Consider the following 11,947-nt stretch of genomic DNA (forward strand, 5'->3'; position numbering starts at 1 on the left):
TGAAATCAATCTCTAAATAAAACTACTAAATGCATTTTCAGAAATAATTCAAAAATGAAAATGAAAACGTTTTCATTTCCATTTTCGTACAGAAAATAAAAACATTTTGGAATCAATTCCAAACGCACCCTATATATTGCAGAATCCACTATAGTCATATGAAAGGTCATTAACCTAATAGTCATTCATGTTGCAAATATAATTGATACTTCATACTTCATATTAAAGGTCTACCAGAAAGTAGGCAACTAATAGTCATTCATGTTGCAAACATAATTGATACATGTATATGAAGTAATATTGCAGAATCCCATAACCAATTTGCACTTTCAATCGTGTCTCCCACGGCTTCTCTAGTATTCCACCCACATGTTATTCGCTAGGCGATCCCTAAAACGACCCATCTCCGTTCGGCTAACAGTAGCTCATGTTACAGTTGGCCCCTCAGGGACATTGTCGCCATTGTCATCGTCATCCATCTCGTCAATATTGGTTAGATCTATTTCACTAACCGGTACTGCATCACGGTAGTATTGATTTAGAAGCGGGTCCCCCTCATTTACCATGTGAATAAAATTATGTAAGATTGCACATGCCACTGGAATCTTCACTTATTTGTTCATTAGATAAGTATTATTGGGCCGCCTTAGGATAGGGACCCTAGCCTTCCAAACACCAAATGTTCGCTCTATACAATTTCACAAGGAAGAGTGCTTGTAGTTATAAATGTCTCTAGGTCCCTTAAATCCACCACTTTTCCTTTGGTAGTCAGGCAAATGGTATGTCTCACCTATATATGGAGCAAGAAAACAATCATTGTTTGCATATGTTGCGTCAACAAGATAGTGTTTTCCTGTGCAACTTAAACGAATTTTGTTAGAATTTGGAGGTCGTAACATGTAATAAACTGATAATCATGTCGCTAGTTTGAAGTCTTACCAGGTGGTGGATGTGGGAATTTAAACCTCGGTGTGTCGACCGCATCTGCAAGCACTCGTGCATCATGTGCTGAACCTTCCCAACCAGTTAACATGTACGTGAACTTCATGTCGAAGGAACATGCTGCCATTATATTCTGAGAGTTGACGCCCTTCCTATTGAGATATGCCATTGGATTTGGAACACCAATCGGTGTGTAAGGTATATGAGTCCCGTCAATTGCTCCGACACAGTCCTGAACATTAGTTCCAGAATGAAAGAGGTGAGTATCTTTCTAAAGCAGTCTTGTAACATATTAATAAGAAACACAAGTTAAAAAAGGTTACTAAAATTGATAAGACTGAGAAGCACAACTTACGTCAAACCATGTCCCATATCTATGACGATTGCCACGTACAAAATCACTAACTTTGGCATAGTTTGGGGGTTTAATGAAATCATCGTGCAGTGCAAAAATGGCATCTAGGACGTCACTTAATCTCCGTGAAATGGTCTCCCCAGAATGTTGCCATACATCTTGTGCCTCACGATTAGTTTGACTTTGTGCAACGATAGTTAAAAAGACAAATACTTGTTATGGGACGTTCATGTTGTTTGTGGGTTGTAACAAGCGCCTCTCAGTTAGTACTTCACAAATAATCATAAATGCACGTGGTCCTATACGCACCTTGTTAAACATTGCCGCCTCATTATTGTTTGCTAATAACTCATTCACTTTGTCTATACCCCTTAAAGATGAGTTATGCATCGGCCTTGGTACTTGGTCATAAAAAATGAAGGCGGCTGCGGCTGTAGCGGATGCTATTGCTACAAGGTAGCCCCTTCTTCGGCAGGAAGCTCTTCTTGAATCCACTTCGTGACGTTCATTCGTTAATCCTTGTGGCTGCATTATGTTGCTTTACACATTAACCTGTAACGACACATTACCAAACAAGTTATTACAAGTACGATCTCAATTGTTGTAATCCACTTCATGTAGCACAATTTCCATACTAAAATAGGAATTGGTTATAACTCAAGTGTTTTTAAATCAATTACATCACAACAATCCGGAACAATGGTCCAACCACATTACTCAGAAATAAATAATACAACTCATAATCAACTTAAACGTTACAGTGGAAAACTAGTTACTCAGATAAAGCAGTCTAAGTAGACAACACTCGAATGCTATTACTAGACACTAATCCGTGGTCCACCATGGGGGAAAATGGGACCATGTAAAACTACACTTGGCCATCTAAGGCATAGGCGGGTGGTTGTAGGGGTTTGAGGGCTGGTTATTGGGATGTGGAGGCTGATTATATGGAATTGGGGGCTGGTTATAGGGGTTAGGTAGGTGATTGTATGGGTTAGGTGGCTGGTTGTAAGTATTTGGGACTTGAGAGAAGTTGCAAGATGGCTGGCCATAAGGATCCCGAGTATGATGCACAAGTGGAGTTTTTGGGACTTCAACAAAGTCGCTAATAAAGGTCCGCCTGATGTCTTCATCAAGTCTACCCCAGACTGGCCGCCAAGTGGGGGAAGCCATGATTTTGTCAAAAGCATGAGTTTGCGTACGCTTATCAATTCCCATTTCCCCAAGCGAATTTAAGATGATGTCAGCTTCACTAGGGCCATTTACACTGTTGTAACTTGGCTGGCTTTCTTTGCTTGTACGAAACTCTTCTTTCAAATCATCTGTCATTTCCTTCACTAGAGAGAGTAGCATGTCTCGCGAAGAATCGTTCGATTTCCTTGATGTGGACTGTTTTTTCCGAATCACACGTGACGATGAGGCAATATTTGTGACATTTCGCTTTCCGTAACGATCGACTCGTTCGGCAAGATCATTACGAACATCTTCATCATCGATGTTCTGGTATGGAGCATCTTAGCTAGGCTGTTGGTGTTCATCAGCACCAGTAAGATCTTCAACGGGTGCATCATCCGTTGCCTGTCCGCCTACATTTGGGTGATATGCACCTAAACCAGAACTCCAACTCTAGTTGGGAAAATGGCAGCCAAGTACACCTCGTTCAACTTCCAACCACTAGTAAATAATGTTTTCGCATCGCGGTTTCTCTAGAAACAAAATAGAGAATTGGTTAGTAACCTCTTACTAGAGAGGTAAGTTTGTGACAATTTAAATATGTCCTTATTTTTTGTGAGTATAATCAATCCCATATGTTACCTTACAAATATCTTTCTACAGCTCCTTGGAACAGGTGAAAGTTGTAGTGCTAGGATCTCATCCTACTCCTGTATGATTTTATAACATTTTGTACGTAGCGTATACCTTACCCAATCGTCGTCGTTTCTCCCTAAGACGCTCACCCTCGGAAACATAGCCATCAAAAAATGTGGCCATGTCTGAGGCCCATTGGTTATAGTGATGAGTTTCTGGTAGGCGACCGTGGTTATCGTCGTGATATTCGTACGATCTCTCTAGCAGAAAAGCCTCTGCAGCAGGGCTCCAAAAAAGTGGCCTCTCTTCTCTAGTTTTCCTTGCCATCTTGATAACTCTATGAAAATAGAGTTAATTGAGCATTTCCCAGGCTTAAATTATTACCTAGAGGGTAATTAGTATTAGTTTTCTCCTATATTTTGTCTTGTTAATAGTTTTTAGTTATTTGTGATTCATAAATTCTCTCTCTCGTGATTAGTGTTTAAAAAAGAGCTAATTCAGGTGCCATTTGTGCTATAATCTCAGCTTTAAGAAAACGTGGTCGTTTGGAGCTTTGAGCAGTTTTTCGTTTCTAGAGTATGAAGGAATCCTAGTCAGCATTGCTGTGCATTGCTGCAGCAAGGCGAGCTGGGCCAAACGTGTGTTTTGCTGACAGCTGGACCTGAGATGGTTAATGGGCTGATTTTGTCCGTGAAGGGTGCTGATTGAGCCACTCATTGGAGGCTTTCTCATGTGCTGCCACGTGGAATTAGGGTACAATAAGTACCTGCAGCTGAGAAGAAAGAAGACGTCCTTGGTCATATTTTGTAACGTTGAGGCGGCTGAACTTGGAAAAGAAAACCACCTCTATTTCTCTGATCAAGTACCAGCTCCAGTACTGGAAAGAAGAAGAAGAAAACGTCACAGGGTGTTGAACGTAAAGGAAGGTCCATTGTTGATGCAGGAAGAGCTAGAAGAAACCTTGGAAAAGGGAGATTCGGATTCTCTCCTCATCACCTTAGTTTTTCTTACTCTCAATACTTTGTTTTACCTTGTTGAAGAACATTTACGTTTCTCTATAAATCTGAACTCGAATCCATATATAACTCTATAAGATTATGATTTGCTGGCTGAGATTGTTGAGTTGTTTACTATTGAAATGTTAGTTGATGTTGAATGGATCTGATGATTATTTCTTTATTTATTCAAGTGAGCTGAATTTGTGCCTTAACTGTGATTGGGAAATCATAAGAGAGGAGTATAGCTTTGATTAGATCTGGGAAGATTTAGTTTTAGTGGACACAACTTGAATAGTGCAAGTTCTTAGATCTTGTTTTAGATTTTTTATTCACATGATATAGGAATATATTGTGTCTTGCATAACCATATGATTTAGAGCTTCATTCTATGATTTTAGAGTCTAGATTTGCAAAGGAATTTGTGGGTTTTAGCTTTAAGATCAGTAGACAGAGGATTGGAAAATCCCTGGTTTAATAAATCTGGTTAACAAGAAGTCTTCGTTGCCGTCCGTTGCTGCAGCATCGCACAGCATTGTTAGGAGACAGTTTAGCAATTGTGAGCCACGCACAGTGATTTTGGCCAATTTTATTTGCACATTTTGTTATTAATTAGTTTTATCTTTGTTGTTCATTTTCTTACAGTCAGATTATCATTAGTTTTTAACATCTTAAAATCAACTTTAGTTTTCTTCTTAAAAACTTGAATAGAATTAACTTAGCAACTTGATTTCAAAAACACACAATCCCTGTGGGACGATACTTGGTTATTCATCATTTTATTACTTGTTGACTCGTGCACTTGCGAGATTCTAGATTCACAATTTTAGGCAACACATCTACACACGCATAGCATAACCAAGAGCAGGACAACACATGCAAAAACAAAGGACACCACATTGACAAAAATGACTACAAAACTGATAAACAACAACAACAACAACAAACAGCACACCAGACACAACAACAATCAAGCTTCCGGGCTCACACAATTACACATATCACAATGATTAGCATTTGTTGAATTACGTACTCAAGTAACAAGTTTATAGTCCCCCAGCATCACTACTTACTACAGATATTTATTGTGTACACTTATTGTGTACGTAATAAGTTATAAGTCAGATTGTATTTTAACTACTTGTTGGCGTATGTTTATTACCTTTTCTTTAAAGGCACCTAACATTTTGTTCGCCATTTTATCTCTATATGTATGTATGTCTACATATATGTAAATATATGTATATATATATATATAACTATATGATCAGCTATATGGTAGGTTGGAACTTGGAAGACTAGATACCCAACACTCATTCCTATAAGACTTCGCATATGCTCGTTTTGCACTCATTCATGTATGAAAATCCCCACCAACTTGTTTCATACACCGAAACGTCATCAAACTTACATGAACTAAAAGTTGTAATCAAACGTAAAATAAATCAACAGTCAAATTCCAAATTCCAGTTGTTAAACACAAAAACGAACTTACATGCTTATCAGGATTTTTGAGACACAACAACCACTTGTTAGAGAACAATCCCCCCGTCCAAATTCCAAAGCATTTCAGGATTATCAAAGCAACAGCCAGAAACAAATCACGTTGCAGGTAATTACAAATAATTGAAACTTCAGAAACTTCTGCCTACTTACAGGTAATTGAAACTTCAGAAACAAATCAAAAGTTCTTTACTTTTTTTTTCAACATTTGTGTGCATTATCGTATTAGTCAGCCTCTATAACTGCTATGCACCAACATTTTTCCATTTCCAATCGTAAGATATTCTATGCCAAACGAAGCGATTTACATTCTAGAAAAGATCTCAATAAAAAAGAAAATGATGGTAATCACAAACACTATCTCCAGAAACGAAAAATTGAACCAAAAATCACAACTCAGGCCAACACTATCTCCACAAATCAAAATCACAACCAAATCAAACATTATCCAGTCTCCAGAAAACAAAGTCACAACCAAAATCACAACCAATAAAATACTGGGTTGTCTCCAGAAATCAAAATCACAACCAACTCTTTTGAACGAACAAACGAAAAATTGCATAAGGTTAAGAGAGCATACTGTTAACGAGTTCGAGTCGGACAACGAGATGAAGGACGGTGGATGGAGCACTCCAAAGGCAGAAGAAGGTTTCTTCCGATTCCTCAACGACCGTCTGTCCTATCTCCGGTGAAGGCGACAAATGAACTTGCTTCCATAGTATCGGTGAAAGTGGTACCGGATTTGGAGTTTTCTTCGATTGTTGACAAAAACCCCTTTACTCCGGCCACTACTCATCAACGCCGACCGATATGGCCCTTGCGAACAAGTAGAGCAGATGACAAGAGCGGAGAAGAGGAGAAGAGAGTCCCAAAAAAGCCTGAGAGGATTCTCTGCTGTTGACTCACGTGAGAAGAAAAAGCAGATTCTCTGTCCAAGCATGGGAGAGAGGAAGCACGGGTGGTTGGAACTTGGGTGGGTGCATTAAGAGCACAGTGATTTTACTGTGTAAATGGGTTTCAAACGGTAAAATCAGGGGGGGCTGATTTCAAAATGAGAGCCCACAATGATCCGGATCAATGATTCTGATTCTAACCCATTACAACTATTTTGGGCTTTCAAACATAGATTCAACCCTAATCATAGGATTTGAATCTCTCAATCCCCCAACCAAACATGCACTAAGTTTGGTTATTTTAGTTTCTAGGTGCATCGACTCTCTCAACAAAATTTATGGTTCCTTTGGTTCATAAATTTAAATAGAAAAATTTGAATAAAAATTTAAATTTGTGAAAAAAATAGTAAAGAAAGAGATTTAAACAATAATTTAAACCAATGTGGCTTGACGTTTGTTTTCTAGTTTTTGAACTTTTGGAGGTATTATGAGAAGAGAAAAGATAAAATGCTCGGATAATTGATAGTAATCACTTTAAATAATGTAAACAACTCCTTGAATTAATGCACACAATCTAGGAGAGAAATTCAAGTGAAGGATTACACCAAGTCACACAAAAAAGCAGGCAAGAACAAGAAATTTTAGGCAAAGAGAATAAATAATAAAGATTCATATACACACACACAATATTACATAGTTCTAAGTAGGATAAATTTTACTTTTACCTTGAACTATAGTAGCGCTTTCACTTTGTCCCGTGAATTTTAAAAACTGGTTTGTACGCCCTCTGAACTATGAAATTTTATTGATTTTGCCCCTTCTATTTGTTGCCGCCTAATTTAAGATGATGTTTATGTAATATTAAGGTTGGGTTTAGTATTACTTTTCGCTCCTAAAATCACCTTCTGCTTGTAGCAAAAGTTAATTTTAATGTTTGGTAAATCTCCTTTTTGAAGAATCTACAACTAAAATCAGAGGCAGCCTAAAGGCAACTTTAGCTTTTAGATTATACGGGAATCGGCATAGTACAATTAATGAACTTTCATAATACTCATAATACCTTAATGAAATTTAAAATTTATAATCTTCCCAATATAAAATTTAGACACGTAATATAATATAATAATACAATAATATAATATAATATAATAATAATATGGTAAAGTCTCTAGTCCGGCACCGGGCTATGTATTTTTTTCTTTGAAACATGTATATTTCTTCTTTAGAATGTGTATATTTCCTCTTAAAATATGTATAAGTTGTATATTTTACCATAAAAAGAAATATACATGTTTTAAAATGAAATATACACATTCTAAAGAAAAAATATACATGTTTTATAAAAAATGAACAAGTGACGCTCTAGTCCGGATACCGAGTGGAGACAATTTCTATAATTATAATATTATATTATAATATCATATCATAATTATTATTTTATAAAAATATTATATATTATATTGTATGAATATAATTATATTTATTATATTAATAATAATATAATAATTAATATAATTAAATATTAGAATTGTCTTCCATCCGGCACTACCTCTAATGCAACCAGTCCAAAAATAAACTACAATCGTTGGATATCACTTTGATGGCCTTGATTTAAAGAGAAAAATTACTTGGTTTTTGGTGAATGGGAGGGGCAGCCTAACGTGATAACTGCAGACAAAATAGTAATATAAAATTAAGAAGAAATACTTTAATTATATGGCCAGACCCCATTTGAAAACGGACAGTCGTTTAAGGATTTTAGTGTAGCTAACTCATGCAAATAGGGGCTTCTTTCCACCGAAGGTCTACCGTGGCTTTGTTCATCGGCGGTTGTTGAATTTTGCACAATTCGAAATGGGTGTTTGTTCGTGTTCGTGATTCGGGGGGTTTGTTTCTTTGGCGAAACCAATTTAATCACGAGGGAAGAAAGTTGTTGAGCGGTAGATTTTGACTTGTTTTGCTTGTATGTAACTCAGAAAAAATTGAGACTTTTGTTCGCGACTGTTAAAAACATTGGGTTTGCTCTTAGCAGTGAATTTCGGCTACCCTTATGTGGCTTTCTTCATCGACGGCTACCCTATTGTGGCTTTTTTCATCGGCGGTTTCTGATTTTCACGAAATCCAAAATGGGTGTTTGTTCGTGTTCGTGAATCATGAGATGTATGTCTCCTCAGCGAAACTAGTTTAATCTTGAGGAGAGATAGGTGTTGATCGTTAGATTTTTACTTGTGTTGCTTGTATGTAACTCAAAAAATTGGGGCTTTTGTTTGCGACTATAAAAAACTGTGGGTTTGTTCATAGCCGTGAATTTCGGCTACCTTTTGTTCTTGAGAAAGCAAAGATGGGTGAATGTTCTTGAACGTGAAATTGGTTGTCTCTCTCTTTGGTTTAATATTTACTGTTAGTAAATTATATCTAAACATAACACGGATTCCATATTCGCTTATTATGTCACGGTGGACTGCTCATGCAAAGGCACAATTCCAATTGCAATATCAAACTAATAACAATGTCTCATAGCAGATATTGGAACTCATTAGGTTCGGAAGCTTACTATGCCACAAAAGTGGAAGAATTCTACCAAGAAACAAGAACATAACTGGCAAATTTATGCATCAAATTTAAGAGTTTGATGGAAAGAGAGCCACCTAATGCGAGCCAACAAGAGTCCATTGATGAAGTTAATCCGTTTGAAGTACTAAGAGATCCTTTAGTTGTCCGAAACAAGGGAACGGCAAGGCGTCCGCAAGCTAGGCCGAGTGCTCAGAAAGAAATAAAATCGAATTCTTTTCAGCTAAGTAGAACTTTTTATTTCGTGATGAAAATAAAGGAATATTAGGAAATATATATTTTTTTTGTTTTTTTTTTTCTAATTGCACTAGTTTTATTTTCTTTTCAGAATATAAGTTGTTATTATCGATGAGAATAAGCACCAGTTACAATAAAGGATCCGACGTTGACCGATTAAAATCAGTCGGTTTAACGGTTTTAAAATGTGAAGAGACTGAGAACTTAAAACGGTGAAGAACGAGATGAAGGCAATGGTGACTCGCGAAGGATGGAGGGTGAATGTCGACTCCGGAGGAGGGGCAGAGGGGCGTCATTTATTTTTTTAGGGTTTTGATCAGAGAACTACCAAGAAAAAGAATGATATATTGTTATATAATATATTAAATATATTATATGTCCTAGTCTAAATGAAACGGATCATTTCATTCATTATATTATACAAATATAATATATATATATATATGTGTGTGTGAAACCATTCGTTTCAGTTATAGCTATTTTTAAAAAATAAAAAGAAAATCATGTCAACTAAGTACATATATGAGAGGGAATTATTTCACTTATCTTTATGCGCCAGATTTTCTTTTTTTTGTTCAGTCCTACCTATGAATGTAGTAGTTTCTTCTTTGGACAGGGACATATATAAGGAATTATTTCATCATGACAATTAAGAAAAAAAATATATTTATGAAGATCACATTGAAAAAGAAAAAAAAAGTGTAATATGTGAAAATGATAAGTATGAAAAAAGGATGGAAAACAACAAAAACAATCACTAAAATAAGAAATAATTACACAAAATGCCTACTTTTAAAGTCTTGAATCTAAAAATACCCACTCATATACAATATTACAAAAATGTTACTTCTAAATAATAAGGCACATTTAATACCGGATATATCCCTATTCGGTATTTTAGATATGTTCTTTATATGTTAACTTTCATTATATAGGTTGATTTTTCTAATAATATATTGTCTTTTGACTTTCCTTATATGGTTATTTTTATAATATGAGCTTATTTTTTCATTACTTTCTATAATGATATATTATCATTAAGATAACGAAAATGTGATAGCTTTTTTATTTATTGTTTTGTTTGTCTGTCTATAATTTGTATTATTTCTTTACTATAATTTTTTCTAAGGGTGTTCGTCCAATCCAATCCATCATATTTTAGTCATATAACACCCAATTCAATCAAAGATTGGTTTTTAGAAATTCCATCCAATCGAATTAGTAGTGTATCATGTAATCCAATCTGATTAAGATCAATTTCAATTGGATTGGAGCAACTGATTTTGGGCTTAAGCTTTTTGTACGGTTTTTAAATTTTTATTTTCATATTCAACCTATTTTTAGATCTTTTTTACATAATTTAAATGCTATAGTTAAAAAAGAAAAAAAAAGAAAGAGAAAACAAGACTTAACATTAGTAAATAATAATGATAAAAAAACATATAAACGTACAAGCATATAAGTTGACTCAGGACAATCTACATATCTGACCATTATGTTAGAACCCTAGATCTATTATGGAATTCTTAAGTCAGAATGAGAGAAGAAAATGAAATGAATGACATTCAATTTTATTGATCAACTATGATAAACAATATAAAAGGCGAAAAGATATTCCGAGGCTAGTCAACTCTCTAGCTGAGCTAAACTCAGATTTACCACCTAATTAACTCGCTACGAATCCATTAATTAAACTTATCAACACTCCCCTTTCAGTAGCTGATCTATCAGTGGCTGGTCACAGTACCACTGCCTCAGGATCCAAATGCCACTCCAAATCTGCAGAGAGCTAAGCCAAGAGTTGCTGGCAAGGAACAGAAGCACCAAACTTCTTTCCTAACCAATGACTTTAAAAGATATGGCCCCAATTTAAGATTAAATCTCTCCCACATTAAACTACAAATCACGATGGTGCTTGTCCGCTGCCTCCTTCATGGAAGCCCGAGCCCTTGATAAATGCAGTTCGAGTGTGTCCAACATAGCATCATCTTCTTTTATAGTTGTTAATCCAAGGAAGAAACGACAGTGGAACCTTTGACCATAATGAATTGGCCGAGGAGGGTCTCAGCCATAGTCAATTTCAAAAGAAGAAAAGCTGGTAGCTAAACGGTAAGTTGTGTTCTACAAAATTCAGGCCCAAGGAAGCCACATAGCTCACTTCTTTGCCTGACGTGAGCAAAACAGTGCAAATAAGCCTCCAAGCATCGATTAACAACATCGGACGGGCCATCTGTTCATGGATGATAAGCCGTCCTGCATAACAAAAAGTCTTTTGGAGCCTAAACAATTCAGACCGAAACTTACCCAAAAAAATCTTATTGAGAACAAATACAATTGAACAAGGAAAAACATGGAATCTCACCACTGTAATAAAAAAAGAAGCTACAGGTTTGGGAGAGAAATTTATGCTTCAGAGGAATGAAGTGTCCACAGAAGCCCCAATTCATAAAGAATTACTATACAAGAAAGAGAGACAGAGGAAGAGATTTCCTTCACAAAACCAAATCCTAGTATAAAATAAAAGAGCCAATAAAAGACCAAAGCCAAGAAGAGAACAAGGAAGGCTATAAATACCCCAAAAGATAGCTAGAGTAGCGACCCTCCACGAAATTGCACCCCTATGACTAAGGCTGGGGGTGGGG

At 36.1% G+C, this 11,947-nt stretch overlaps 1 protein-coding gene across 3 annotated transcripts; it reads right to left on the reverse strand.

The window, feature by feature from the left end:
* Positions 1-264: 264 nt before the first annotated feature.
* Positions 265-6,529, reverse strand: LOC112094160. 3 transcript variants are annotated; one of them, XM_024174393.1, is made up of 5 exons: positions 6,185-6,529; positions 1,607-1,849; positions 1,298-1,478; positions 940-1,174; positions 265-853 (listed from the first exon to the last, which is right to left on the reverse strand). In XM_024174393.1, exons 2-5 carry the CDS (start codon positions 1,627-1,629, stop codon positions 699-701), a joined length of 594 nt encoding a protein of 197 aa, XP_024030161.1. In that variant the 5' UTR covers positions 1,630-1,849; positions 6,185-6,529; the 3' UTR covers positions 265-698. The 3 variants fall into 3 exon arrangements, with proteins under 3 accessions (XP_024030161.1, XP_024030162.1, XP_024030160.1); XM_024174394.1 differs by lacking the exon at positions 1,298-1,478 and having other exon boundaries at positions 265-790; XM_024174392.1 differs by lacking the exon at positions 1,298-1,478.
* Positions 6,530-11,947: the final 5,418 nt, after the last annotated feature.

Source organism: Morus notabilis, unplaced genomic scaffold, assembly GCF_000414095.1.
Source record: "Morus notabilis unplaced genomic scaffold, ASM41409v2 Scaffold96, whole genome shotgun sequence".
Lineage (NCBI taxonomy): Eukaryota > Viridiplantae > Streptophyta > Magnoliopsida > Rosales > Moraceae > Morus > Morus notabilis.

Excerpts from the sequence above, each read along its gene's own strand:
- LOC112094160 (XM_024174392.1), bottom strand. The coding sequence starts at position 1,828 with ATGCAGCCACAAGGATTAACGAATGAACGTCACGAAGTGGATTCAAGA. Across the intron at positions 1,175-1,606 it reads AGGCGGCAATGTTTAACAAG|GACTGTGTCGGAGCAATTGA; the intron begins GTGCGTATAGGA and ends ACTAATGTTCAG. Across the intron at positions 854-939 it reads ATTCCCACATCCACCACCTG|GAAAACACTATCTTGTTGAC; the intron begins GTAAGACTTCAA and ends TAAGTTGCACAG.